The sequence below is a fragment of the Leptosomus discolor genome, chromosome 8, assembly GCF_034619465.1.
Source record: "Leptosomus discolor isolate bLepDis1 chromosome 8, bLepDis1.hap2, whole genome shotgun sequence".
Lineage (NCBI taxonomy): Eukaryota > Metazoa > Chordata > Aves > Leptosomiformes > Leptosomidae > Leptosomus > Leptosomus discolor.
Genome location: NC_141398.1, coordinates 58,312,890 through 58,338,900, shown reverse-complemented (window position 1 = coordinate 58,338,900; position 26,011 = coordinate 58,312,890). Strand labels below are relative to the sequence as shown.

Sequence of the window (26,011 nt, the reverse complement as noted above, 5' to 3'; positions counted from 1 at the left end):
CCCGCAATTGCTTGCAAAATGAGGGTGACGGTGGTGGGAAGACGTGTGGTGAGGCTCCTGCTGCAGTCTGGTACCTGGTGCTTGACTCAGGGGTGGGAAAGAGTGGGACCGGCCGGTCTGGCTACAGGCAGGGGGTTGCTGTGCTTTGCCTCTGCAAAGAGAAAGGGCCCATTTCACTTTCAGCAGTTTTCACATTGCTCCCAGCTTCTCCTTCCACCTCTCCCTATAAAATCTCCTGCTTGGGTAGCACTGTCTGAGGCAAGAGCTGTGCTACGGCGTTGGGTCCTGCACTAGAGCCTAGTTTATAGTCTTCACTGCCTGTGCTTGTAGAAGGAGATGGAAGGGATGTTTCAGGAGATGCTGTGGGAGAGAAAAGAAACAGAGTTAAAATGGACTTGGACACTGTTCAATGGAGCAGTGCCCAAATAAAATCCATGAACCGTCCTATGAACCAAGGAGCAGGAGCCTGGGGTGGGGGCAGGGGGATCCATCCCAAATTCAGGCATGTTCCTGCATATTCTTCCTTCCTGTTTGTGATGAGACACAGGGTGGACTGCTAGGCACATACCAATTCTTCTCAGTATTTTGCACTTGGGAAACGCCCCCAGCTGCTTTTCAATCCTTCCTCTCCTCGTCAGAGGAGATCTCAACATGCTCTCCACTATACATTCATTTACAGGACACAGCAGCTCTCTAATCCCCCTTGCTGCAAGGTGGCTTAAAAAAAAAAAACCAAAAAAACCCCTCCAAACCCTAAAATCTTAGAATTGTTTAGGTTGGATAAGATCTTTAAAATCATCGAGCCAACCATTAACCCAGCACTGCCAAGTCCAGCACTAAACCACGTCCCTAAGCACCACACATACACGTCTTTGAAATATCCCCAGGGATGGTGACTCCACCACTTCCCCGGGCAGCCTGTTCCAGTGCTTGACCACTCTTTCAGCAAAGAAATTTTTCCTAATGCCCAATCTAAACCTCCCTTGGAGCAACTCAAGGCTGTTTCTCTTGTCCTATCACTTATTACTTGGGAGAAGAGACCGACCCCACCTCACTACACCCTCCTCTCAGGCAGCTGCAGAGAGCCATAAGGTCTCCCCTCAGCCTCGTCTTCTCAGACAAAACACCCCCAGGTCCCTCAGCCGCTCCTCATCAGACCTGTTCCCCAGACCCTTCACCAGCTTCATTGCCCTTCTCTGGACACGCTCCAGCACCTCAGTGTCCTTCTGGCAGTGAGGGGCCCAAAACTGCACCCAGCATTCGAGGGGCGGCCTCACCAGTGCCCAGTACAGGGACACGATCACCTCCCTGCTCCTGCTGGCCACACCATGGCTGATACAGGCCAGGATGGTGTTGGCCGCCTTGGCCACCTGGGCACACTGCTGGCTCACGTTCAGCCACCCGACAGCCAACACCCCCAGGTCCTTCTTCTTTGCTGGGCATCTTTCCAGCTCCTCATCCCCAAGCCTGTGGCGCTGCTGGGGTTGGTGTGACCCGAGTGCAGGACCTGGCACTTGGCCTTGTTGAACCTCATGGCCTTGGCCCGTTGATCCAGTCTGTCCAGACCTGAACAGCCTGTCTACCCACAAGCAGATCAACACGGCCACCCAACTTGGTGTCTGCAAACTCACTGAGGGTGCACTCGATCCCCTCGTCCAGATCATGGATAAAGATATTAAACAGAAAATACATGATGCCAACATTTATGTGGCTGAGAAATAGCAAAATATGCTGCAAGAGGTAGATGATCATAACTGAAAGAAGGAGACTGTGTGCAAGACATTGTGATTACACGACAGCGGCTGTTAAATTGAAACTCATGTTCTACTTTTTTTTTTAATAGCCTGGGCTGTTTGGTACTGTGGTGGATAAAGGCCTTAACAAACAGCCATTACCTAGCAGCAGTGCGCAGAATGGGTGAAGATGGTCTTGAATTCAGGTCATAGTGTATTCTGGTTGACAGCAACCACAACACTTCACGTAGTCAAGCTCTTGCCACTAATTACTGTGTGTGCTTCTTTGTGGTATTTCCCAGCACTGCCTGTGTTCACAGGAACACACAGTCACCAGCCTTGATTTCCTTTTTTTAAATCTTGCGATGTTTAGTGGCATCTCAAAATCTCTCTGGGTCATGCTAATACACAAAAAAAATCTCAGCTCCTCTTTGAAAGCATGTTTCCAGACTGCGTAGTAAAGGAAGTCAGCAAGAGGGGCTGTGAACTCTGATTCGAGTGTAATGCTTAAACATAAAAATAAACTTAAAGGTGTTTTTCTTAACTGCTTCTCCTATCCAGTCCCTTCAGTATGCTGCCACTAATAGCATAAAAATGGACACGTACGGTCTGGAGCGGTGTGAATCACAGAGCTCATGTTGCTCGGGAGGACATGTCCTGGCAGCGGTTCCAGGTTGAGGTTGGGAGGTCCTGACTGGTACTGGAGATCAATGGTGGTTCCTGCAGTGGAAGTGGGAAAAGACATCATTCTTTGCATAGTTACCGAGAAGCCAGATGCTCTGGGCCAAATTTCTTTACTTTTTTTCAGAGAATGTGGAAGACCTCTGTGGGTGGGGGTTAATGTCCTGGCTCGTCTTTGCTTCCTTCCTCCTCCCGCTGTCCTCTTCGCTCTCAGCCTTCTCAGTGTCTAGGGACAACCTCCTGGGATGGCTGGGCTTTCAGCTAATACCCAGCTGCGCTGCTGATCTGTCTCTGTGTGTGTCCCAGTTACTGCTCTTATCAGGGTTTCCCGTACAGTTATAAATTTTGCATATTGCTAACAAAAAATGTGTTGTCTTCTTGCAAACTGCATCGGTTTGGTAGGTTGCCTGAAAGTCTAGTGCCTCATTGGTGTGAAGCGCCACCACAGAATGTACCCATTGCTATAAAGCTGATCCTGGGTCAGATTTTCAGAGACAGGCTGGAAAGAAAATGCTTGAGAATCAGACACGAGTGAGAAGGACCCATGTTCAAGCTACAATTCAACCTGAGCCTTCACTTCCCTGCTCCCAAGACCAAGTTCTCTCTACCGTACATCCTCCAGAGAAAGACACAAACGCAGACACAAAGATCTGTAATGGCTTTGAAATAAAACAACTTTTTGCTGTCCTTTCTCAGCAGGGTTCATACCTCCCAGCAGCATCTCCTGCAGCAAGCTGTCGATCCTGGCCACGCCAAAGAGCTTCACGAACTGGACTTGCTCTATCATCTGCCAGGTGATGCTCTGCAGCGGGGGCAGCAGGAGGAGGATGTCGCTGAACCGGCCTCGGGAGTCGTACTGGCGATCGTTGATGTAGTCTTCTAGGTTCACTTGGACCTGGAAGCGCATGTTCTTCACCTTCCCGGGCTCGCTCAGGCCTTTGCAGTCTGGGAGGGGAAAAAAATGAAGATAATGACTGGCCTGTGTATCCAAAAAAATTGTTACCATGTCAGTCAGGCTCTGCAGAGGGAAAGGATGAGATTCCAGTGATCCTCTGACAATTATCTGTCAGAGTCTCCGAGTTTATCTGACAGACTAGCATTGGGCTGCCACTATTTCGTATCTCACAAGGAACAGGGAAACAGGAAGGGGATTTTGAGGGGAAACAGTAAGAAAATGAGAGGTTGCTCCAGATGGGCATGTCTGGCTACTGCCATTAGTCATGCAGAAGGATTTAGAAGCTGAACCATATTTGTCCTTCCAAGGAAACGGCCTGGAATTTTCCCCTGAAAACTTTGAGTCCCAACTACTGCCACTAAATCCATGCAGGTTTAGTGCCTGTATGTTGTAATTACCCCTCCTGCAGCATCAAATTCTTGTCTCGATTTCTTGCCTTTGACCCGTGGTCGATCTGGTTTTCATGGACCACTGGTCCAATTTTGCTTAAGCATGCAAATGTGCGCTCTGGGTAGGGTGAAGTACCAGGATTTACAGCTTTCCACTCTGGCCTCTCCTGCTAGCTAAAACTGAGGTTTCTCGCTTGCTGGGACATTTCCTTCACTGTCTACAAAGAATCCACGAGCACCAGATTTTAGGGGTCATCCTGCCAAGAGATTAGATGAAGTGTCTAACAAATTATTGTATGTCAGCAGGTAACTCCATGGGCATGCCTACTTGTCAGCATGAACGAATTTCACTTCTGTAGAGCTTCGCAGTTTTTCCTTTTAGGTGAAATCATAGCGCCTCACTGTCGCAATGATCTAGGCTTCACTGAGATACTCATCAGGCAAGGAAGTAATTTGTCAAACTCAGTTTGGTAATTCCACTTTTACTCAGGTTTACAGCAGGCTCTTTGGCGAGCCAAAGTTCATGATGTTTGTAAAACTCCTGTATCCTGATCTCAAATCAGCGAACACAGCAGAAAAATAACTGATGGAAGATACTGTCATTTCTCCATGCTAATAGATACCAAAGACAAAAGGGCATTGTTCAGAGCTTGGGATTGTTCTCCATCTCTTCTCCAAGCTACAGGGCAAGACACCCTAAAAAGGGACCTGAGCGCTGTACCGAGAGGAGGTGTGGGTGTGCTGTAGGCATGTAGAAACACGAGTGGTTGGGGGGAGCCTGGACTGCGACAGAAACCCCTGTGTTTGTGGAATGAGAATAGAGCAAAGGTTCAAAAAAAGCTTTTGTTTGCTTCTGTGTGTTTTCCTGTTCTCCATCCTGTGCGGATCAGCCCTGCCCTTGGTTGGTACTGGCTGCCAGCAAGATCCATTAACAGATGTCCTTGATATTTCTGGGTACTCTGAACAGCCCAGTTCTCTGTGGTTTTTAATGCTGCTCTCTGAACTCTGATGGATGCTGCACGCTGCTGCTCAGTTGACTCACTTCGCTTATGCATAATTCAGTATAGGCATATATGTCCTCAATAGTCGTCTCCTTCATTTCAGACTGATGGGCTCTCCTGAAGCCAAGCTACAGGAGCAGCGAAACTCCTCTAGGGTCTGCAGGCTCTTGCACATCGGTCTGGTTGGAGTTAATACTTGCTAAATAGTGAAGTGTTCACTTCTAATATGTCCTTGCTGCACTGCTAAGTATTGCTCATTACAGCAGAGGCAGGGAGAAACACAGAGCTGCTTCCAAGGGGTTTTCCTGGTTGTTGGAGGACCCTCGACTCCTTTTCAAGGCCCATGCCTGGCAATCAGGAAGGAAGCTTACCTGGATCAAAGAAGATGATGGCTTTAAGACAAGCGTACTCGTTGTCATCAATCTGGATGTCCCGCAACGGCTTCACCAACTCGTCCAAGATTCTGGTGGCCACGCGAGCGATTTCCAGTTCTGGGCAGTGCATTGGGATGATGAAGTCATTCCCTGGGGAGACAAGAGAAATTCACCATGAGATTGTTGCTCTGGCTCTGCGGACGCGGTCTCATCCAGAAGTTACCCCAAGGCATGCTGCCAGCTGGTCCCAGTGCTTGTGTGCAGCAGATTTCCAGTGTGCAGCTTCATATCCAGATCTCGATTGAGAAGCAAGCTGTGGATCTCATTTTTTGGTCCTTAATTATCTCATTTGTACACATTAGTGCACCCACACAGTACACAAAGCCTGCTCCATGTTCTGCTCTGGTTTATCCTCTGTTATACGTGGCGTCTGTTTGCAAGTGGTGTTGCATCTTTATTTTTGGTGAGGTTTTTTTTTTTTAGACAAAGTTCCCCCTCCCTCTTTTCTTCAATGTGTGGCTTTCAAGGTCAGTATTCTTATTTTTCCAAGAATAATCCCACCTGCGTGTTTGGTGGCAGAGGGCTACATGAAAAGGAAATACTTATTTGCAGTATAATTTTGAATAGACCTTTCTGCTAAGTGTTTAGGCACCAGTACCCAAATACCTCATTGCCTGTGTCTTTGCAATTTCAGTTACCAAAACAAGGCAAGCAAGTTTGAGATGCCCTTTAAATATTGGAGGGTTTCTCATCCACAATTTCAAAGCACTAAGGGAGCAGTTGTAAAAGTCCCAGTGAATTTGCTTGCTCATTTTTACACTTCTCCAGAGACCTTCTCAAGCACTTAGTCTCAAGCCAGACCTGCAGACCATGCCCAGGAGTGCAGAGAGGATTTCAGGCAGACAGGATACTTGGCAATGACTTGGATGTGTGAGTTATAAAAGCAGGAGTGTATTTCGCTACTTTACCTAATAATAGAAAATCGGTGTATGGTATGGACCTCTTGGCTACCCCGAGGAGCAAGTGTTCCCCTGCGTGGGCTCTGAGCAAGGCAACCTGGAGATGGCACAGAAGAAAGAAATAATATCACGTTTGAAAAACAAGGAACAGAACGGTGAGCTGCTGCTGTTTAGATTAAGCCAAATTTGGTGTTTGCTTAAATGTGTCAGATCTACAGATAAAGTACTATAAAGAGCTAGAAATTATTCATGTATCTTCACTTTGCAGGAGTGCTGCATTCTTGGCAAACTACATAAAAGGTTGGTTTCAATTGAAAAGGCAAAGAGGGACTAGAGTAATTTGGCTTATTAGGAAATAAAAGGCTTTTAAATTCAACTATCAAGTACCAATAAAGGGAAAACCAGTCTTTTTTGATAGGTCCTGGTGCAGACTGGAGTGACCAACTCTACTATATTTTGGGGGCTTTGGCTACTCAACTTATTTTTAATCGAGCCCTTGTCCTTCATTACGCTTTCTCTCCTGTTAATTTATTGCTCTGCATTGGATGATCTACATGTTAACGCCAGATTCTCCTGTTGAAAGGTAGGGCTGGGAATCCCTGTCGAAGGCCGTGGGTTTGCAGGGGAGAGGCATTTGCATTTTACCTGGTCGTCAAGTGGGAGCTCGCAAAACGCCGGGATGTATTTTGCCCACTCTACCAGCACCAGAAGCTGCTGTTTCATGGATTCACACACATCGTTGATGGTTGCAACCTTCTTCATAGCGATGTCCGCGCTGTGCACTGGGCTCAGCGATGAATACTGCAAGAGAAACAACCCGGTGGCACTGGGGCCAGAGCTGTGTGTTTTGCCATCCTCGATAGCAACGGTTCATGGATAGCATGGGGAGCCTTCGCAGACGTTACCCTCGTCACTGACAAGACGTGCGCTGCTGTGGTTGCACGCTTATTTGCTCAGCGGTGTACGCCGTCCAATGTACAGCCCGTGGTGAAACCTCCACGAGGTGGTGCTCGGTCCCAACAGACACCCCTCCCTCCTCCGCCTCCTTCCCCACTCTCCAGCCTGGCTCAGCACCAAATCTGTTTAATATTCCCGTTCCTAGCAGTAGCCAGCAGCACTGGGTCTCAGCTTCCCACCGATCGCTTAAGCCAGCCAAACGAATGAAATGCATCCAGCCTTTTTCCCTCAAGTTGCTGTCTGGGGCACAAAACACCCATTTCAATCTCTAAAGAGCTGCATGGCGGGGGGAGAGGGTTAAAAAACATCTTTTAAAAGGAAGTGGACGCATTGCTGCATGTAACATGCAACATCTGGACCATATGTTTCAGTGGAGAAAGGACATTTGCATAAGAATTTAAAGGACGAACAGGGTGAAATTCGTTGCAGAGCACGAAACAAGAAAGCAATCGGCGTTGGTTGAAGCCCAGCGGTTTTATTTGATTTGTTTTTCTCCGCTAAAATTGTTGCCCTGGTAAAGAAGTTACAAGAAAAGTTATAATCAACCATGACGAGAACATTACGTTCTGAGCAGGACAGAGTGTGCAGCAAGGAGGGATAAACTTCTGCATGAAATGCAGTGAGCTTTTACGGCTGCAGCCACAATTTAGGCTGGGGGCAGAGGGGACCTGGGGTCTGCAACACCCCTCAGCCTTTGGAATTTCAGCTTTGCCTCTTGCATGCCGAAGGCTGCATCTGCTCCTTGCAGGACGTGTTGTCTTGATAATGCAGCAAGGATTTTTACTGCCTGCTTTTGGATATCTCTAATGCATTTTCTTCCCTGTGGCTTTGTGAAGGAGCCGTCCAAGGGCAGAAAAAGATCCAGCCCTGGTTGGTTTAGCAAGTTCACAACCCTGTAAGGAATTGCTGGAGACCATGTACTCCTGTGGAAGGCTGTCCCCGCATTTCATACCTGCTGTGCCATGGCCTCAGCCTGAGTGAGCACGTTGATGGAGAGAGAGCCGTTGTCCTCGTAGCTGCACCTGCGAATGCTGATCCTGTCACGCTCGTTCTGAACAGCTGGAATGAGAGCCAGCAGTGGCTGCGTTAGCACGAAACTTCCCACACAACCACACTTGTGGTGCCCAAACAGGAATGGATGGGGCTTTAGTGCCTGCAAGACCCTCCACTCTCGTTGGATGCTGGAATAAGATTAAACAGGCCCTGGGAAAAGGCCACCAGAGAGGGAGAAGACCAAGCCCAGGAGCAACAGCAGGAGATAAGGCCATTTGGGAGTCAGAGCAACCCCTGCAGGACGTTATCTGGTCCCACTGGGTTTGATGCAGCTCAGGGGGAGTTTGGGGATTTGATGTTGACTCTTTTCATTTGGCAATGCACCCGCCCTGCTGGAGTCCTGGCCTCAGATACCCTTTTTACTATGTCTGCACTGAGGACTCCTCTCCTGAGCCCCCGGTACAGCAGGATGCTTTTGAGGTTGCATCTTGTCTTACAGCAGCACTGGAAAACCCATCCTCTGATCCCACCTCAAAGCAGCCTTGAAGTGTCCCCTGCCCCTGAGGCATCGCAGGTGGTGGTCCGAAGGGGACATCACCACTCATGGGGCGCCCAAAGAGTCGCCTCATTAAGGAAGCTCCAAAGAAAAGGAGGTTAAATTCACCGATTCCCCCTTAAAACCATTCCCTCAGCCTTGCCCATCACCGCTGCTGATTTCAATGAGCCTGTAACCCTGACTGCAATGCCAGCCAAGAGCTGAGGGACCAAACCAAGCCAGGGTTTGTCTCCAGCTCTGCTGGCACACTGTGCAAATCACAGCTGCAAATCAGCTCAGAGTGTCCTGAACTGTTAATAACGGTGATACGATGCACCTTGGACACACCGTAGTGATCACAGCGGAGTGAAGATCAGCCCCAGGGTTTTTGCAAACAGAAAGGTATGGCCATGCCGTGGTGAATTAGGGAAAAAAACACAACAGGCTGATTTTTTGAGGTCCATTCTACGCTTTAAACCATCCTTTTCCCTGAAGCACAACCCACATGTAGCCCCATGCTCCATCAACCCTGCATGTTGAACATAAGGGATTTATTGCACTTCGGCAGCTTATTTTTGCGACACAGGCTCCAAGAACTGACTCGCCTCCTCTGCAGCCATCAAGTAAAACAGCAGCAGAAAAAAAAAAAAAGCAGAATTTAGACTTAGTCCAACCTTGTTCTCAGCGTTAGTTTCTCCCCCAAGCCTTATTGCTTCTGTCCAGCAGCAAACAAGCCCACATGGGGCTGGAGGAAGGAGCCTGAATGCAGACTCAGCCTTTTCCTGACAGCTCGTAAGTCTTGGCTACGCACAGCTCGGAAAGGCAACTGTCAGGTCCTTAAAGCAGAGGGAGCGGGAAGATTTAGCATGTGGTGATAATGCAACACATCCCTCCTCCTTCCTTCATGCAGCAATTCATGGTTCCTTTTGGTTTTATGTAGGGGGAATGACTCAGGTGTAGCTGTCAAAGCGCGATTTACTCTGTGCTTTAACCCCTCGGATGGGAAACCGTGTGGTTTTGTTTCAAAAGTGGTTACTGGAGAAGATTTTTCCAGCAACGATTTTTGTGCAGAGTCAGCAAAATCGTTTCACCGTCACTCTTTCAAGACTTTGCCTTGCTGCTGGGCCTTGCTTTAGAGCAAGCATCACTCTTTGCACAGGGTATGCTTCTCTGAAATCATGCGAAGGAGGAGACGTGGGCACCGTTTGGCACACAGGGTGGGAAGGTGGGGGTTTTTTTGTCAGCTCAGGTCCAACCACTGATCTGTTTTCCTAACCCGCCTCTGATGGGAGGCCAACAAAGTGCAAGGGCAGAAAACAAGCAACAGTTACAAAAATCAATATCTCCTGTTATCAGCGGGAGTGTAGTATTTATTTTCCAGGATTTGGGACTCAGCCTTGCTCTCAGTGGGGACCTGCTCGTTGCTGAGCTGGGCGTGCTTGGGGGTCTGCTGGAGCCCAGTCACCAAAGCCATTTTGCATCTTGGAGCCAACCTTGCCTGGACGGCTGCAAGGGGCTGGATGGGTACATCGATTTGTAAGAGATGCAACACACCTAGATATTGCTGGAGCCATTTCAGGCTGTGGATACTACGTCGAGGCAATTAGACATCAATTTAGAGAAAAAACAACTACGACTTGGGAGGCTCTGCTAACCCACCTTAGCCAGGCAGCATATGTTACCCTATGCGTGGCAGGGTGTGATGGAAAAGGCTGTTCAGCTGGGGATTCCCATCAGTCTGAAGGTGAAGGTGGTTGTAGGAACCATAATCTATGGTTAATCTTCAGCGCAGATTAATCCTTTACAGCTTTTTTTGGTACACCGGAAAGACGAACAGCAGCACCCAGCATTGAGTAGAAATAAACCCGCCCAAATCCATGTCATCGCTGACGTCCTGGGAAAGTCCCCACCCAACATTCTATGTCTGGATTCATATCAGATGCTCCCCCATGTAGCTCTCGGGGGGGGATGGGGCTCTCTTTGCCCACTTAAAAGAAAAAGTACAAATTTTGCCTTTCCAAATGAGTAACACATCTTATTTTCTGTAAGTCCTACAAACTCAGGTGGACCTGGTCCTGGTCCCTGATGACAGACTCCTTTAAGAAGCCTCAGCCTGTTTTTCTCCTGAGACCTTTGATGGCTCCTATTTCAGTGCTTCCCTCATGCTCTGATAAGCTCAATCTTCAAGTGTAAGTGGATGGCACGGACCGACTTTCTCAAGGTGATATAGGTGTTATCGCTGAAAGTACCCAAGATGTGATGGAATTAGGCACAAAAGGCGGTTAATGTTTTACCTGCCACAAAATTAATCTATTACTGTGTGGTAATTATATTGCTGTATTTATTGTGCTTGTAAAAGGGAAGGGATAGGTCACTCATGGTGAGGCATCGGGAGTGCTCGAGGGGCGTGCTGTGCTGAGGGTGCTTGGGCTCAGACATGATCTTGGCTTTGCCGTCAATAAACTCAGCGAACTTGCGGGACAGACTAACATCCCAGTGCTGGATCCCACTGTCTCCTAGGGGCTGCTCTTTCCAGTATATGCCTGGCAAAAGCTTTGGTCGCCCATTTATTTTTGTCTCTACTCCTGTCCTCTGCACAGCGCTCCGGTCCCCAAAGCCAATAAACCCTGGGAAGGGCCACTGCGTGAGCGGGTGTCAGCAGGAGTGAACCCCACGATGCTGCTGGCCAGGGACAGCGTGGCCCCGACCCGGGCTTTGCCCTGGGGAAAGGGGAAAGAGGGCGAGATGGTGCCCACACCTCCCTCCAGCGAACTGTTCACGGCCCCTGTAGAGGAGCCATCGGAGGGGTTTTGTTGTTCAAAGCAAGGCTGGGCCCTTTTGCCGTGAGCACATCAAGGATGCCGGCACCAGGGCAGGCTGCAAAGCACGCGTGGTGACTCTTGAGCAAACAGCGGTGTGTTTGTGGGATTGCAACAAACCCGTGTTTCCCAAACGTGTTGTCCTTGCTGCCTTGCCACATAGGTACAGAGCCCCTGGTGAGTGAGGAATCTCTGGGGGATCCAATAAATCTGGGCACAGGCATTGATTGGAAGGGGACAGCAACAAACCAGTAACTTTCCACAGTAACTGCAAAGATTAAAGCCCTGCCTACATGGAAGTTACCGTTTCCATTATTATTCTGTTAAAAACATCCTCATTTAACGCCGATAGAGTTGGCAATGTATTAATAAATGGCATAGAGAGAGAGCAGGAGGAGGGAGGTGTGTGTGCCCTAGCGCCGTGCTGGCATTCACCGGTGCTCACAGTGTTTGTCTCTCCGCTGATAGATTTACTCCTTCTGCTGCTTGATTAATTTATATGCACAAATCGATCTTTTCCCTCAGCTACCTCTGATTTTGTAGGTGAGGGATATTTTATTTGCTAATAAATCCCAATGGTACATGCACATTTAATCCTTTCATGGGCTTTTGGCCTGATTTATGACTATTGCAAAGTAGGGAAGATCCTTTATCTTTTCCATCCATCTTTGCAATAAACCGTAGTCCCAGCCTTCTGAAAGCTGGCAGAAGAGATGTGCAAACAAAAGGTATGAAACAAGATAGAAGTCCTGTGAAACACTAATAAAACTGTCCTATAAACCTGTCCAATTTCACAAAAATAAATAAAAAATAGCCTCAAATCCTCCCACTGTGTTGTGGCAGTAAGTGATACAATAATTCTTTTTACTTCTGTGTAAAACTCAAGGAGATCATGTACATTCATAAATTACTTTAAAGGGGATGAGAGGTTAAATATTAACCCCCCTTTTTTTCTCCAGCAAACTGAACCCTGACAGTGCAGTGCTGGCTTTTTGAAAGGCTTCCAGGCTTTCAGATACTCAACTCCATGAGAGCAGATGACCTGGCTCACTCGAAAAATCACACCCTGCTAATTTATTCAAGGTGAATCAACCAAAGATCTCAGTAAGGTGCTAAAAATAGTAGCCTGCTGTTTTCTTTGGGAGTTTAAGTATCTGGTCCACTCCTAATCCACTGATGCTGTAGTGGCCAAAAACCTGTCCAGTAGCAATGTGCAAAACAATAGAAATCGAGCATTCTCCTGTGCCAAGACAGACAATCAGAGGGAACAGCCAGAAAATCCCCGAAGCACCCAGACTGCTCTGCAGTACGGTCCCAGCCTTAACCACAAAACAAGAATAAAGGAGTGAATCTCCTGTAAAAAATCTTAAATCCTGATCATAGTGGCATTTCAGGAGACAAGAAGGGGTTTGCGTTCAAAAAAGCCTTTTCCTCTCCCCTTGTGCCAACTTTAATGATTCTTTACTTGTAGTTATTAAAGTGAATTATTAATACCAAAAATGTAATTGGGATAGGAGTGTTTCTGAATGAGCTAATTTCTAGGAAATCTGGGTACTGGACTTTCCACAAGACTCGGGCTTTGGCCCTTTCTTGCTCTCCCTGGTGCTAGTGGAACCTGGATCCCACCTCAATGCTCAGGCTTGGAGGTGTAGAGCTCATGTGTGGGACGGTCCTTGTCCTTTCCCAAAGCAGGATGAACTTCTGAGTGTACAAACAAGACAATCTAAAGGACCCTACTCATGCTTTTCTCAACAACCTCTGCCCAGCTGCCCTAAACCCACAGCGAACCTATAGCCTGACTGCACTCTGCTCCCAGGACCAGCCCATGGTGAGTCCCTCAGCTCTGAACCTGCACTGCTGCCCCTATAAACATCCAATTTAAAGCTCACTCAGGTGTTTGCATCATATGTTTTTTTTTCTCTAGGCAAAAATTTCCCTTCTACCAGGCCAAATAATATAGCCCCTCTCAGTCTTTTATGCATCAGAGTCGTTTCCAACAGGGGAACAAAGAGAGAAAGAAATATCCAAAGGTATCATGCCACATCTTACAACACAGGAAGACTGGGAAAAAAGTCACTCTGGATCCAAAATTCCAGTTTATCAGTTAGTTTACCTGGGATGAGAACATTCAGGGAACAGCAAGTTTTCCGATATTACGCAGACACCCGCGGAGCAGTGGGTCAGTGGGGCGCCGGTGGTGGGGGGCGTACGAGGGTGACACAACCCTTCTAACCCCACCCCAGGTGTATGGTCACGGACAGGCTGGGAAAAGGATCGTTTCCGCCTTCTTCCCCTCTACTGTGAATAAACAATGCTATTACCACACCCTGGAAAGTCTGATTGCTATTATGTGGGCTGGCTGAAAAGTGGTGTGCCAGGGAAAAAAGAGTGTCCAAGTCTTGCGTGCCAGTGCTGGGACAATGGGACACACTGAGTGTGGATGTCACAGCTGCGGTCTCCCAACATGAATTGATGCAAACCACCAAAAAAATATGCACAAACGTTTGTATCATCCTCACACTGCTCTATCACAAGACACGGCTTCTCTTTTTCCCTGATGCTTTGCAATACTGTTTAATATTAATCTAGAACCACCCTAAAGTAAATAACCGTGTTCTTTTTGTGCACACAATTGTGCAAGAAATTTTCTTTCACAGTCCTGCACACATGCTTTGGATATAGCTCTGGTCAGCTAAGCTAATTTCTGCAAAGCAGTTGCTCAAGGTGCTTTAAAATCTTCCTTACCCAACACATGAGCAATTTGTGAGCACACAACCTGACTGTGCACTCATAAAAAAGGTTTCAAAGAATGTGACGATGTGGAACTTGAAATGAGTCATCTTCCATCAAGCTGCAATCAATAATGAAGGCATGAGCCAAGGTTTTACAACTTTTACCATAAAGCCAATAAAAAATCATGCTTCAGCTCAAAAAATGGAGCTGATAACCAGATTTCAGCCTTTCCGAGCTGTGGAGCTGGCTGCATTGGCAATTGGCATCATCCCCATCTAGAACTGACCAGATCAGCTTCGGTTTCATCTTTATTAATTTGAGGGCTATTTTTGTTTTCCATCTGCTGTATTTACTCTGTTTCTCCTAAATTAAACCAGCAGGCATTTTTGCTACATCCATGACTTATACCAAATTTCAAGACACCCTTGTTCTCCAGGAAAACATATGGTCAGAAAGTTGGAAAGATTTTTTCATCACCAGTGAAATCTTACGAATTACCAGAAATCAGTGACAAATTTCCCCTTGGTTTCAGTGGGACCATGATTTCACCCCTTGGGTAAGGGGTGTTTGGCTCAGTGGCGTGGAAAGAAGTTCTCAAGTTCCTTCCTAGCTCCCTCACCCTTTAGCTGTTGGTGGGTTGGAAAATAGCACAAATGAAGGGTGAAGAGTGTTGAAACCATCAGCCAACGACCTGCACACCAGGGGGACGTACCATCTGTTGTGGGTTGGGCCCCCGCTTTGCTAAGCACACAGTGTACAAGCACAGTCTTTGCACAGAAAGCTTGGAGTAAGTAAAATAGCATTATCTGTGCTGTCCCACTGCTCAAACACTGAATGAGCAGAGATCAGAAATGCTGTGACAGGTCCCAAACTTTCCCAGGGCAGCCGGCCGTAGGGAGGTAAGGCATAGGTTAGCAGAAGCGTTTTTTTCTCTTGCTTAGCATTAGGCACTGTAACACTTAGTATTGCATTTAGCGCGTTGAGAGGGACTTTCCCCGTGGTCACTGGTACCCAAATGCTCTACAGCGCTCCACCTCCCACTTAATACAGCCCATGTGAAGTGCAACAAAAGGCATCAGCCAATACTGGATTGGCCCTTCAGTACTAGTGCTAGTGGTGGATCTATAGCCGTGCTGTAGCCACCACGAGGGCAACACTACCGAAGGGTTTGACTCTGACTCAGGTCCCAACTCAGGGCACGCAGGAGCCATCTGCCTCCGGGAGCACTCCCTGTGTGCCCTGTGCCACGGAGAAGCAGCTCTCGCACCGTAAGGCACCATGTTCAGGCTGTACCTTGCCTGCCCTAAGCGTTCCACCAAGCTACGTGAGCATCAGCCAAGTCAACCGCCAAACACTACTCTGCAGTAGTCAACAGTTGACATTTATGAGATTGAGGATGGCAGGTCGTCTCTGAGATTAGGAGTCATGCTAGCAGGTATGTAGCAAGGGAGTTGCTGTTGTGAAGAACTTAGAGACCAAGTAAACCCTGAGGAAGCCTATCCCTTTCCCAGTATAAAAATATCCCAGAGAGACCAGCCTCCCAGGATGGGTGAATACTACTGCAAGGCTCTCACTGAAATTCCCATCTGATAAGATGGGCAATGAGGCTTTCTGCTGCAAGAAATCTCTCGCTGTGACACTTGAACATCACCTCTCTACGCCAGGGCTGCCACTGCTCTCCATCATGCTCTGCGGTGGGAGTAGGGTCAGAGACAGCAGTAAGCAACTTTGAAATGTCTCTTTGCACCTACCTTCTTTCTTCATGCCAGCTCTGAAGCACTTCTTCAGCCTGCAGTACCTGCACTGGTTCCTCTTGTCTTTGTCTATCACACACTGTCGGCTGAACCTGGGAGGAGATGGGAAATAAAACATGGAGTAACCAGCCTGGCATCTGCACCCCACTCACCTCAAGCAGCCGCAAACACAGTCCTAGACCTCACTGAGCAATGCATTGCCTGAATCCAGAGAAGAGCCAAAGATTTGCAAGAAATGGATTGAATCAACGTTGTCTTGGCCCGGTTCCTCATCTTCCCCACCACAGCTCCTGCCAGCTGGGAGCGCAGCGATTTCAGACCACCCACCCTGCAAGCACTGTGATGGGTTTGGCTGTGAAAGCGTGACGGTGACTCAAGTTGTGCTGCTGTAGGAGCTCCATCTCCCACTTTCAGAGAGTTATTGGGCGTTCAGCATCGGGGTTCCTTTTATCCCACTTGTTAACACTGCTCTGCTTTGCATAGAATAATTACATGATGGACCACAAGCCCCTTTGTGTCTGCAGCCTAGTTTTGGGGCATGTAGCCTCCTAATTCCTATTCATTTCGATGGCAGATTTAGGAACCTATGTGCTCTTCAAGGAGTGGCCCCTGTAGACTTGGCAGCTCTTGCCATGGTGGGTAAAGCAATAGAAGAGGAACCTGCCATGCAGAGAGGAGAAGGCGTGGGTTGCTCCGGGACCATCATCAGGTTGTTAAAGCCCAGGCACTTTCCCAGACTGGTAAAAAGCCAAAGGTACAAAGGCCCGAAGACTTTCCAAGGAATTCACATCTGCGATAAACAACAGAGCTCCAAGACTGGGCTAAATACAGCACAGCTCACCAAATAAGGATGTGCAGACAAGCGAGCATTTGCCATTTGCTTGGCTTCGATGCTGTGGATCTTCCCTGAGCTGCCAAATAGCACAGAGATTCGTGGATTCCTGGGGAGGGGCAACAACTTTGCTCCCAGGAGACTGATAGCTGAAATGTCAAACAAACCAGTAGCAACTGTTGCCTCTTCCTGCAGGGATCCCACGGTTCTTGGGATGGGCACTGTGCGGGTGGACACTGCTGTCTCCCCAGGTGTCTTTCATGGCTGGTGTGTCCTGGAGTGATAAGGACCCCAGGAGCATTTCGAACAAAGAGTGTGACTCGCGTTTCAAAAGCTTAGAATGCCCTTAAAGGAGGAAGAGCTCTGGAAGAGAAAGACACTTCCAGGTTTTAATTAAAGATGAAGAGCTTGAGTGTATTCAGAGTTTTTTTCCTTCTTCCTCCTGTACTGAAATAAACAACATTTCTCTAAGGTCAACTGAGATAGCTGCTTTATAATTTATAACGTAAGCCTGGTAAAGAATTTCTCTCAAATGTATACCTGTGTGCCAAAGTAGACGTGAATTATTGCTGGTCCACACTCAGTTCTCAGAATGATTGTAAAATCATCACTGATACGTCAGCGCACATAGTTTAATGCATTTCAGAACAAAAATGGAGAAGCTGTGCGGGAGGTGGAGGCTTTGGAGGTGACAGGCTCTTGGATGCTTGTTGCTCTTTACTGGGAAAATCCAGAAAGACTGCATTTGAGATGAAATCTCTGGAGCTTTGGTCTTTTGCCACCTTGGCTTTCCCTTGCTGGGCTGTGATGATGTCATGGTGTCACTCCACACCCAGAATCTGTACTTACGTATTCTAGACACCAGTCAAATCGCAGGTTTATAAGTTTCCTTTGATTTACGCCATGGGGAAAGCAGTGACGATGAACTTGCCAAACGGATTCCTCTGTGCCACAAAAGGTGTCAGGGTCCAAGATGAGATAGGGCTTAGTTTACTCCTTGGCTCCGTGTTCTCCAGCCATAAACTAAACTGCAGTATTACTCCTGTTAGCTTTCATGGCGTGGTAATTCGGCATTTGTGATAGGGGCCCCATTGTACAACCTGATCTCCACCCCAAATTATTTACAGCATCAATAAATTGTACTTAATTATTGCAGAAAGGACAGGTACCTGCAAGAATAGACGTGGTTCTTGCGGACGCTCCTCCTGAAGAAGCCTTTGCAGCCGTCACAGCTGGATGCCCCATAGTGTTTGCCAGTTGCCCGGTCCCCGCAGATGGAGCAGAGGGAGCTGATGCCGTTGGTGAGCAGATTGGTGTTTGCTGATTCGGCTGTGATGGCCTCTGTGGGCAGAGAACAGGGGCCGTTAGACCCCTCTGTGATGGAAACTGGAATCAGCTGACATCAAGTTGCTTTTTTTTTAAGCAAAGCACACACTGACCCAACCCCCCCCCCCCCCCAACACGTGTGCACACACAGGGTGTGTTACTAGTGAAGCCTCCATGTTGATGGTCATGCTCTTCTCAACCTCAGCTTTGCTTCCAATATTGGCGTTTTCCTTTTCTTCAGGGAACAGAGAGATCTTAAGCTTCCTAACCCAACATGCTCATGAGAATTTAACAGTTCCTTACCTGGATGAGAGATATGTGCTTTAGAGGGATGGGGAGCCACCTCCCCAGTTAGACACCTGGAGAACATGGTTCAAAGCTGGTGCCCGCAGAAGAGAGTGGAAAGAACATTGTTAACTTGAATGAGTAGAAAGCAGAGAAGAGACAGCAGAGGCAGGAAGGATGAACTGCTTTGTGCACGTGACGGAGGTGTTGGAGATAAAAGGCTGCCCTTGAGAGCTCCTCTGCAGCTGGAAGAGAGAGAGAGCAGCTCCCACAGAGGTCACTGCAGTTCTCCTAAGCCTGGTTCCTGCTCTGAATTGCCCTCTGAAGAGGCCTATTGCTTTCCATTGGAAAGCACGAGAGGGGTGCAGGAACCTGCTAAATTAGGGACCTAAAATTAGGTCATATGAATGCCCTCTGTCATGTCCTCTGTTTGCACCCACTCATTTGGGGCAGGAATAGCTCTGCCCCTGCCTGGCCTGTGTATACACTGCTGAAAACTCCCCTTTAAACTTCTCCCTTGGCCTTAACCACCAGGCTCGCTGCCCTCTTAATCCTCCTAATTTGAGGCACAGCCAAGGGAAAAAAAAAAAGGAGGAAAAAAAAAAGACACTTGAGAAGATGCAGATGACGGTGTTTACATCTCGCTGAGAGGAGGAATGTTTGTGGAGACTGCCCTGACCTGGGCACTCACTGCAGGAAGGTTTTATGAATTTATTGCACCTCTGGGAGCGTGTTCTTCACTCCAGGGGAGCTGATCTTGTGCTACAGTGACCTCGGCAAAATCTCTGGGACAAGATGCATCCTGCCTCGCAGGAGAGACGGGCGGTGATAAGAAAAGGTCAGCTGCTGTTGTATTGAGCAATGACAAATCTTAGAGAGAATTACTCGAAGGGGAGGAATTGCCATCTGATCTGGACAGTCTAGAGAAAGTTTTCTAATGCATAATGCGTAAAAATAGCTTTGGGTAATCCACACACAACATGTATATATACAGAGACGGAGAGAGGTGGCTATTTTTGTACATGAATACACATCAAAAATTTACAGTGAAAATATTTGCCGTGCACTGAAAATTGTAATCAAAAGCCAGAAAAAAAAAAAAAAAAAGCCAATAAAACTTCAGTTTTTCAAAAACTGGAAAGTTTTTTAGCTAAGGCTAAAACTAAGACATTTTTAGCTAAGACTTCACAAATGCAAAGGTCAGACTTCCTTTCACCCCCTTAAAAGAACACTTTTTGATCTGTATTTCACCTTCTAATGTATGGATGAATAAATAAGTAGGTTGTAGCAAGATGGGAGCAACATGGCAAGAAAGAATGGCAACATCAAAACCATTCTTAGGTCATAATGACAGAAATTGAGTTTTACCTGTTCCTAAAATCCATGTAAGATGCTCCCAGCTCTGACATTTGTCACTACGTGACATTTGGGTCCTTTGGGAACATTGTCTGTGTCAGAGGTGCTTAATGGTAATTTAGATTGGTTTTTAGTGTTTTTTTACATTGATTCTTTGTTTTATTTTGCTTGATAACTCAGTATCAAATGAGCTGTACTGGAATATTCCTTCAAGTGTGACTGTACTGCTAAACATTTGTGCATCTGTTGCTCCATCTATTTTTCTGAAGGAAGGCATGACCATAAACAAATGCACCGAGTGTGCTGGATTCCATTTTAAAAATTGCACAACAAAAACAAAGATAAGAAGGCCAATTTTATGTTCTCTCCACTCGTGTTCTCTACTGACTTCAGAGGAATCAAGCCGAGGTCATACAGTTTGGGTCTCCAATGGACCCTTCATCCTTCAGGGGAATCCAGATTGCAAAATGCTCCTGATGCTGGAAAACATTGACTTACCAGAGAAGACTTTCTTCCCTTATGTGAGTGGGACATGTGAGGAGCTGCTTGCTGATATAAGGAAGAATCTGGCCTTAAACCAAGTATTACTGGAGGAAGGACCATCAGCACTGAGCATGTGAGGGCCCATGGAAGTTAGAAAACCCAATTTTGGGCTCACTTGTACCCATGAAAACACAGACAAGCCCATGGGCTACAGCTGAGTTGGGTGGCTCTATGTTAGGGCAGATACATAGCTAGAAGTTCAGTCACTGTTAGGCAGCCATGTGTCCTTCTCAGTTTGGTTGAACGTGAACAGAAATAAAAAAAAAAAAAAAAAAAAGAAAGAAAAGCCCTAAACCAGTGCACACATGTTAATTATGATGATAAATTTTGATTATGAAATCCTGTCAGCAACTAATGATGAGTTCCAAATGAGAATTAGCTCAGAGAAAAGCAAAGGCACAACCGGTATTGTGTGCATCAGAAGACTGTTTCAATGCAACTTCCAAACCTACTCAGTATTTGGGGAATGTCTGGGTTTTCCCTGGACTGATCACTGCTAGGAAAGGCAGAGGAAAGCCAGGATCCCTGCCAGCCCAGTTGCCTGCCTGTGAAATCAGCTGAAAACTGCAGACCATTTGCTTCAGCCCTGCCTGACACAAGGTGATAACCTGCTCGGAGCTTCATTTTTGACATGTTGTGCCTCTCTACTACAGGGGTTGCTACCTGCAGCTCAGCACCACATTGAGATGGTGCTTGAGGGCTGCTAGGATGGATCTGGTCAGAGTCCAGCTGGCTCACAACAACCAAAACAAGCTCACAACTGTCCTCACCACCCTGGACAGAGATGTTCAGTGACGTGTATTGGTTATAGATGCTCATCACTGTGGTATGACAGAACAGTCCCTAAGCTGTGCCACAGTGCCTCTGAAATCACCCCTGGAGAGACACAACTGATGACATCCTCCAAGAGGAGACCGTAACTCATCTTGACCTTGTATGAGTCCCAGGCTGAGCTGAAGACCCATGGTTGTAGCCAGACTTCTCACTAGGACTGTCCCAGACATTCACCAGCAGAAAAATCTGAATTTTCAACCGCCTTTTGTGAGTTATATATAAGCAGCGTGCAGATTGGGACTACAGCCCACCTAATGCTAATGAGACTATCCCAGCGGCTTCACCAGCTTGGCAGTCAACCATGCTCACGACTGAAATGCATAACAATTTTTGTTATCTACTGCGTCTGTGTGTAAGTTGTTACCTAACCAGGGCAGAAATGAAGATATCAAGTTTTGCAGTGATAGGAAATGACAGCGAGGATGGTATCAGTGAGGATGCTGCTGGAGAATAGTGTCTGGCTTCCATTCAGAGCTGGAGTTCTGCACGATACGTGACCGCTGCAGACCTCTTTGCTGCTTTTCCTCTCAGTTATGTCACTGGCTACAACTCTTCTAGATGCATACTGTGAGGGAGAATTACCTTGCGGTACTTTCCAGAATGGCGTTTGCTTTAATCTACCCAGAAATCCAAGCCAGTCTCGGTGCACACGATTTGCAGCTAACAAATCCCCAACTTGCATGTGCTGGGCTAGAATGCAAAGCGATCATAAACAAGGGCTTAGGGCGTGCACGTGCAGTCAAACTTGGTGGCCAAAGCTGGCATTGCAAAACCTGTGCGTACAAATGTAGGGCTGGACGGGGGCTAGCCCTGAAGCCCGGGCCCTGTGCAGGTCAGCCGCTTTCTACATCAGCTTTCAGCAAATAGAGGAGGAGTTTTAGAGATATAAAACATAGCTTTGATTTACTGTTCCCAGATCCTTCAGTAACAATGACGAAGAGGCCTGCCAGAAAGGCCAGAGCTCCTCGCAAGCACACAGGCAGCTGGAGGGATGGCCAGGCACTGTCAAAATACCCTTGATGGCTTTTTAATGGTCTGAATTGGGTCAGACCGTAGTGGGGCTAGGAATGGTGTTTCGCCAACGTTGTGCCAAAGTCCCAAGGATCAGTGTGGTGGTTGAGTGCCGAGACAGATGAACGAGCCCCACCATGGGAGACAGCGTTCACTGACGCTCGAATAAAGAATTAGTGCAATAATTCAATACTGCTTCATATTTTTTAAGCAAAATGACAACTCTGACAGGAGCGTGAGGAAATGGGTATTAACAGCACATAAAAACCAAGTGAGAATATGGCTTGTAATGCCAGCCATGGTAAAGGAAACAATTTTGTGCCGAAAGGGGAAAATTTCTGCAGTTACAACAGATATTTTCTAAAGGAAAGACGGGATTAGCATTGATTTTTGTTCATTTCCTTTTGCCATTCTTTCTATTTAAAACAGACAATTTTTTACACTCCTCCTCCACTCCCATAATGGGTTCTATTCTTTATTTTGAATTAGTCTCAAAATCTTTGACAAATTATGGGCTACTTAAAGGTGGGAAAACCAAAATACACATCTAGGCAAATCTCAAAACAATAGCAGCTTCCTGAAGCAGAAAGCTTAGCACCAGAAGTGCTCCACATCATTAATCAACCCAAAATTTTGATGAAATAATATTCCAAAGAAAGAAAGAGTTCGTTTCAACAAAGCATGACCTTATTTGAAAACATTCTAATTTTAACTTTTAAAATTGTTCATAATGTAAGAAACAGTCCTGAATCCATTAAGATAAATATTGCACCCCTTTCTGTTTGAGTTTATAGAGGGCAAAACTGCCAGTAGATTTAGGAAGGGAAATAATAGAGACAAATCTTGCATGATGGGAAAGACACAGCTTAAAACAATCCAGTATATTTTAAAAAATACCTAAAATGAGATTATTTCTTGATTCTAACGATTTAAAAAATAACTCTGGAACTACAGGGTATCTGTGTGAACTGTTATTTTGAGTTACCTATGGGAACTCAGCTGGTTAGCAATATATTTCCATGCATGGACATTTCAGTTCTTTTTTGAAGTTATTTTTACAAACTGTAGAAGAGGACACTTACCCAAGACAAACAAGCTAATTTCAAAACATCTAGTTCCTGAGAGAACTGGTTACTCATTAACAGCTAGGCAAATAACACAATACTGATCTAGATAAACTTCAGAAAAAACTCAACCTGTCAGTTCCACTGCATGAAACAGCAGAGAGCCCCAGACAGGTTTTGGTAGTTAATTTGCAAAATTGTATTGAATTTTGAGGAAATTTGTACCTCTCTAAAAAGTGAAAAATATCTTGGTGCTCAGCAGCTCACAGAAACATCTGTGTTAAATAACATTTCTGGAGTAGGAAGGCAGATGGAAACCTTTCTGCAAGAATAAGAAATAAGATCCAGTCTATTGGAGCTGGCAAAAAAAATATATTGCAAATCCTTTATTTGGGGACAGACAGAGATTTCTTCAAGTCAATTTTAAATTCAAATTTCTTTGGGCCTTTTAACTTTACTTGTCTCCTGATATCCTTCCGTGTCCCACAACAATAAGTTGAATCATCTTATACTGTAGACGATAGCCCTACTGAAACTCTGATTCCTTTTGATGAGACAATTAATGAGCGAACGTGAGACCCTGAAAATCCCATCTTAATTTCACTACGCTTCCTGACAAATTAAAAGAAATGCTGCCAAAACTCTCCAAAGGCGTTGCTAACATTGGAATCTCATTCAGTTACATGATTGGTTTCACGCTATAGGACTAAAATGTCCTTTCTTTTTTCACACAGTGAACAGTTAATTTCACAGAATAGTGTTGGCTTTATGTCAGAGTACTTTTGGCTACTCAAAACCTAAATATCGCGCAATATGCTTTATTTCTGTGAACAAAGCGGAAGTCTTTGCATGTAAACATGCCTTGCAGCCAAGTTCTTTGTGTGCTGTAAAGGCTTTCAGACCATCTCGGTAGCCAGAAAAAAATATAAAGCAAGTCATGATTTGGATATTGCTTCTCAGTCTAAGTACCTAGCAACAAGTTAAATAGGACACATGGTGTGTTGTCTGCGTAAGGGACAAATGCCATTTGAGATGGTATTTTTTTCCAAGGATTAAATGTGAACCTAAGTCATATATGGGAATGAAACACACATTTTAAGGAAGAAACATTGATAATAACCCCTCTCATAAGTCATACAGGGGGGCAAAGATACGGCATGCCATGAAGAGCTCTACCAACATTCGCAATATCTTGGGGGCTCTTCGGGACATGACACTCAGCTCACCAATGAAAAGAATAACTCAAAATAGGACTGGCAAGCGAAGGGGTCCCATTTCAGCCCAAACATAACTGCAGATGCCACACGAATTGACAGGTCAGCTGCTTAAACATTACCCCTTCCACCCTTTGCCCCACGCCTCCTACCTGCCTTTCCTAGGTGTTCAGTTTATAACAAAGGTAGTGGAGGTTATTCAAGAGGAAGCGAACAGAAATCTCACCGGTGTTACTGGGGAGCACCCGAAGGTTGTCGAATTCCAGCATGGTATAAGAAGAGTCCAAGGAGTCAACGTAATCTGGCATATCCATGTCCATGATGGACTGACAAAGCTTCATTATTACTTGTCAACAGCAAGGGAAGCGGCAAAAAACAGCCCTGCTGTCAATCACGGCCAAGGTTTCCTCCACAAAGAGAGACACCCCAGCCCTCGCAATGACAAATCATTACCCAGCTCTGCCCGCAGTCCCCTCCCCGTGCCAGGCGAGAAAGGATGGAAGCCGTTCCCTCTCGCGCACATAGTCCCCTCCCTTCCCGGGGTGCATCTGTGCTCTCTCGGTCCTGATAATATGATGTAGATAAGGCCTAGACTCAAATGACTTGGATTGCATCTTCGGGTCAATACAGCCTGTTTTATGGCTGTTCCTGAGCAAACGTTTTGAAAAGGGCTGCGGAGAGGTGTTCATGCACAGGCACCGCTCTTCCAGGGCGAAGCAGCGGTCACGTCAAACAACACCCGCGCCAAAGTCATCTTGCTCGGCTACCAGCCCACGGGAGAAGACCAAACTATGTTACTCGAAGGTGATGAAGACAATGAGTTGGTGCCACCACTGAAGACCATCAAGACAGGTCAGCATGGAGAACCCAAGGCATTGCCGTGAGACACCAACAGCGCTGCACGCTGGGTCACACCTTGAGTTACACCTGGAAGGGGAAAAAGAGGCTTCATTACAGCCATCTGCATGGTTTCACCCTGCCCCATAGGCAGAGGGGAGGTGACTTCTTCCACCCACCACCCGCTGTCCCTGTCACCTGTGTCTTTTTCCCTCCTGAACTCCAGGCAGCCCCAGTCTCCCAGAGCTCCCACTGAGAAAGAGCTCGGTTGTGGTTGCGAGTTGTCAGGGCAGAAGGTTTCAAGCGAAAGCAAATGATGAAAATGGAAAAGACTGGAAGGAACCGGGCAGACTCCCTTGCAGATGTGTGGTGTTGCATTTCACGCTGACCCATGCCTGGCTTTTCTGGGAAAGGCCCATATTATGGAAATACTGTTCCAGTTTTTCCCCACAGGACTGTGGGTTGGTTTTTTTTTTTTAATTTACCGAGTTTTGCACAGAAGTTCGGTCCTTGTTAAGACTCATGAGCTGTACTGCAAAAGACTGGAAGTAAGACACAGTCATGCAAAGCGACATAGCTTGAAGTGCTTGTTATATTCCTGGTTTTGTCTTCCAGGTACCTTCCCTGACATTACAGTACCCTCTCTGGTGACGTTGTTTTGTGTCAGAGGGCCTTTCCTTTCCATGAGCTGTTCTGTGAGATACAGTTCAACACCCTGTTGAATCTGGAGGAGAAGAAGAGTCTTGAGAAACAGGGAGATGTGTTGCCAGAAAAAGGAGCTTTGGCCAAAAGAAGAGGATAGCCAGACTGCCTGAACTCTCACTGA

At 46.6% G+C, this 26,011-nt stretch overlaps 1 protein-coding gene across 2 annotated transcripts; it reads right to left on the bottom strand.

Moving 5' to 3' along the window:
* Nucleotides 1–223: 223 nt before the first annotated feature.
* LOC104348247 (hepatocyte nuclear factor 4-beta) lies at nucleotides 224–24,689 on the bottom strand. Of its 2 annotated transcripts, none has more exons than XM_086469234.1 (10): nucleotides 24,575–24,689; nucleotides 17,885–18,089; nucleotides 15,881–15,975; nucleotides 8,002–8,108; nucleotides 6,738–6,893; nucleotides 6,102–6,189; nucleotides 5,131–5,283; nucleotides 3,123–3,359; nucleotides 2,340–2,453; nucleotides 224–360 (listed from the first exon to the last, which is right to left on the bottom strand). In XM_086469234.1, exons 1-10 carry the CDS (start codon nucleotides 24,687–24,689, stop codon nucleotides 224–226), a joined length of 1,407 nt encoding a protein of 468 aa, XP_086325360.1. The 2 variants fall into 2 exon arrangements, with proteins under 2 accessions (XP_086325360.1, XP_086325361.1); XM_086469235.1 differs by having other exon boundaries at nucleotides 17,885–18,056.
* Between the last annotated feature and the right edge of the window lie 1,322 nt (nucleotides 24,690–26,011).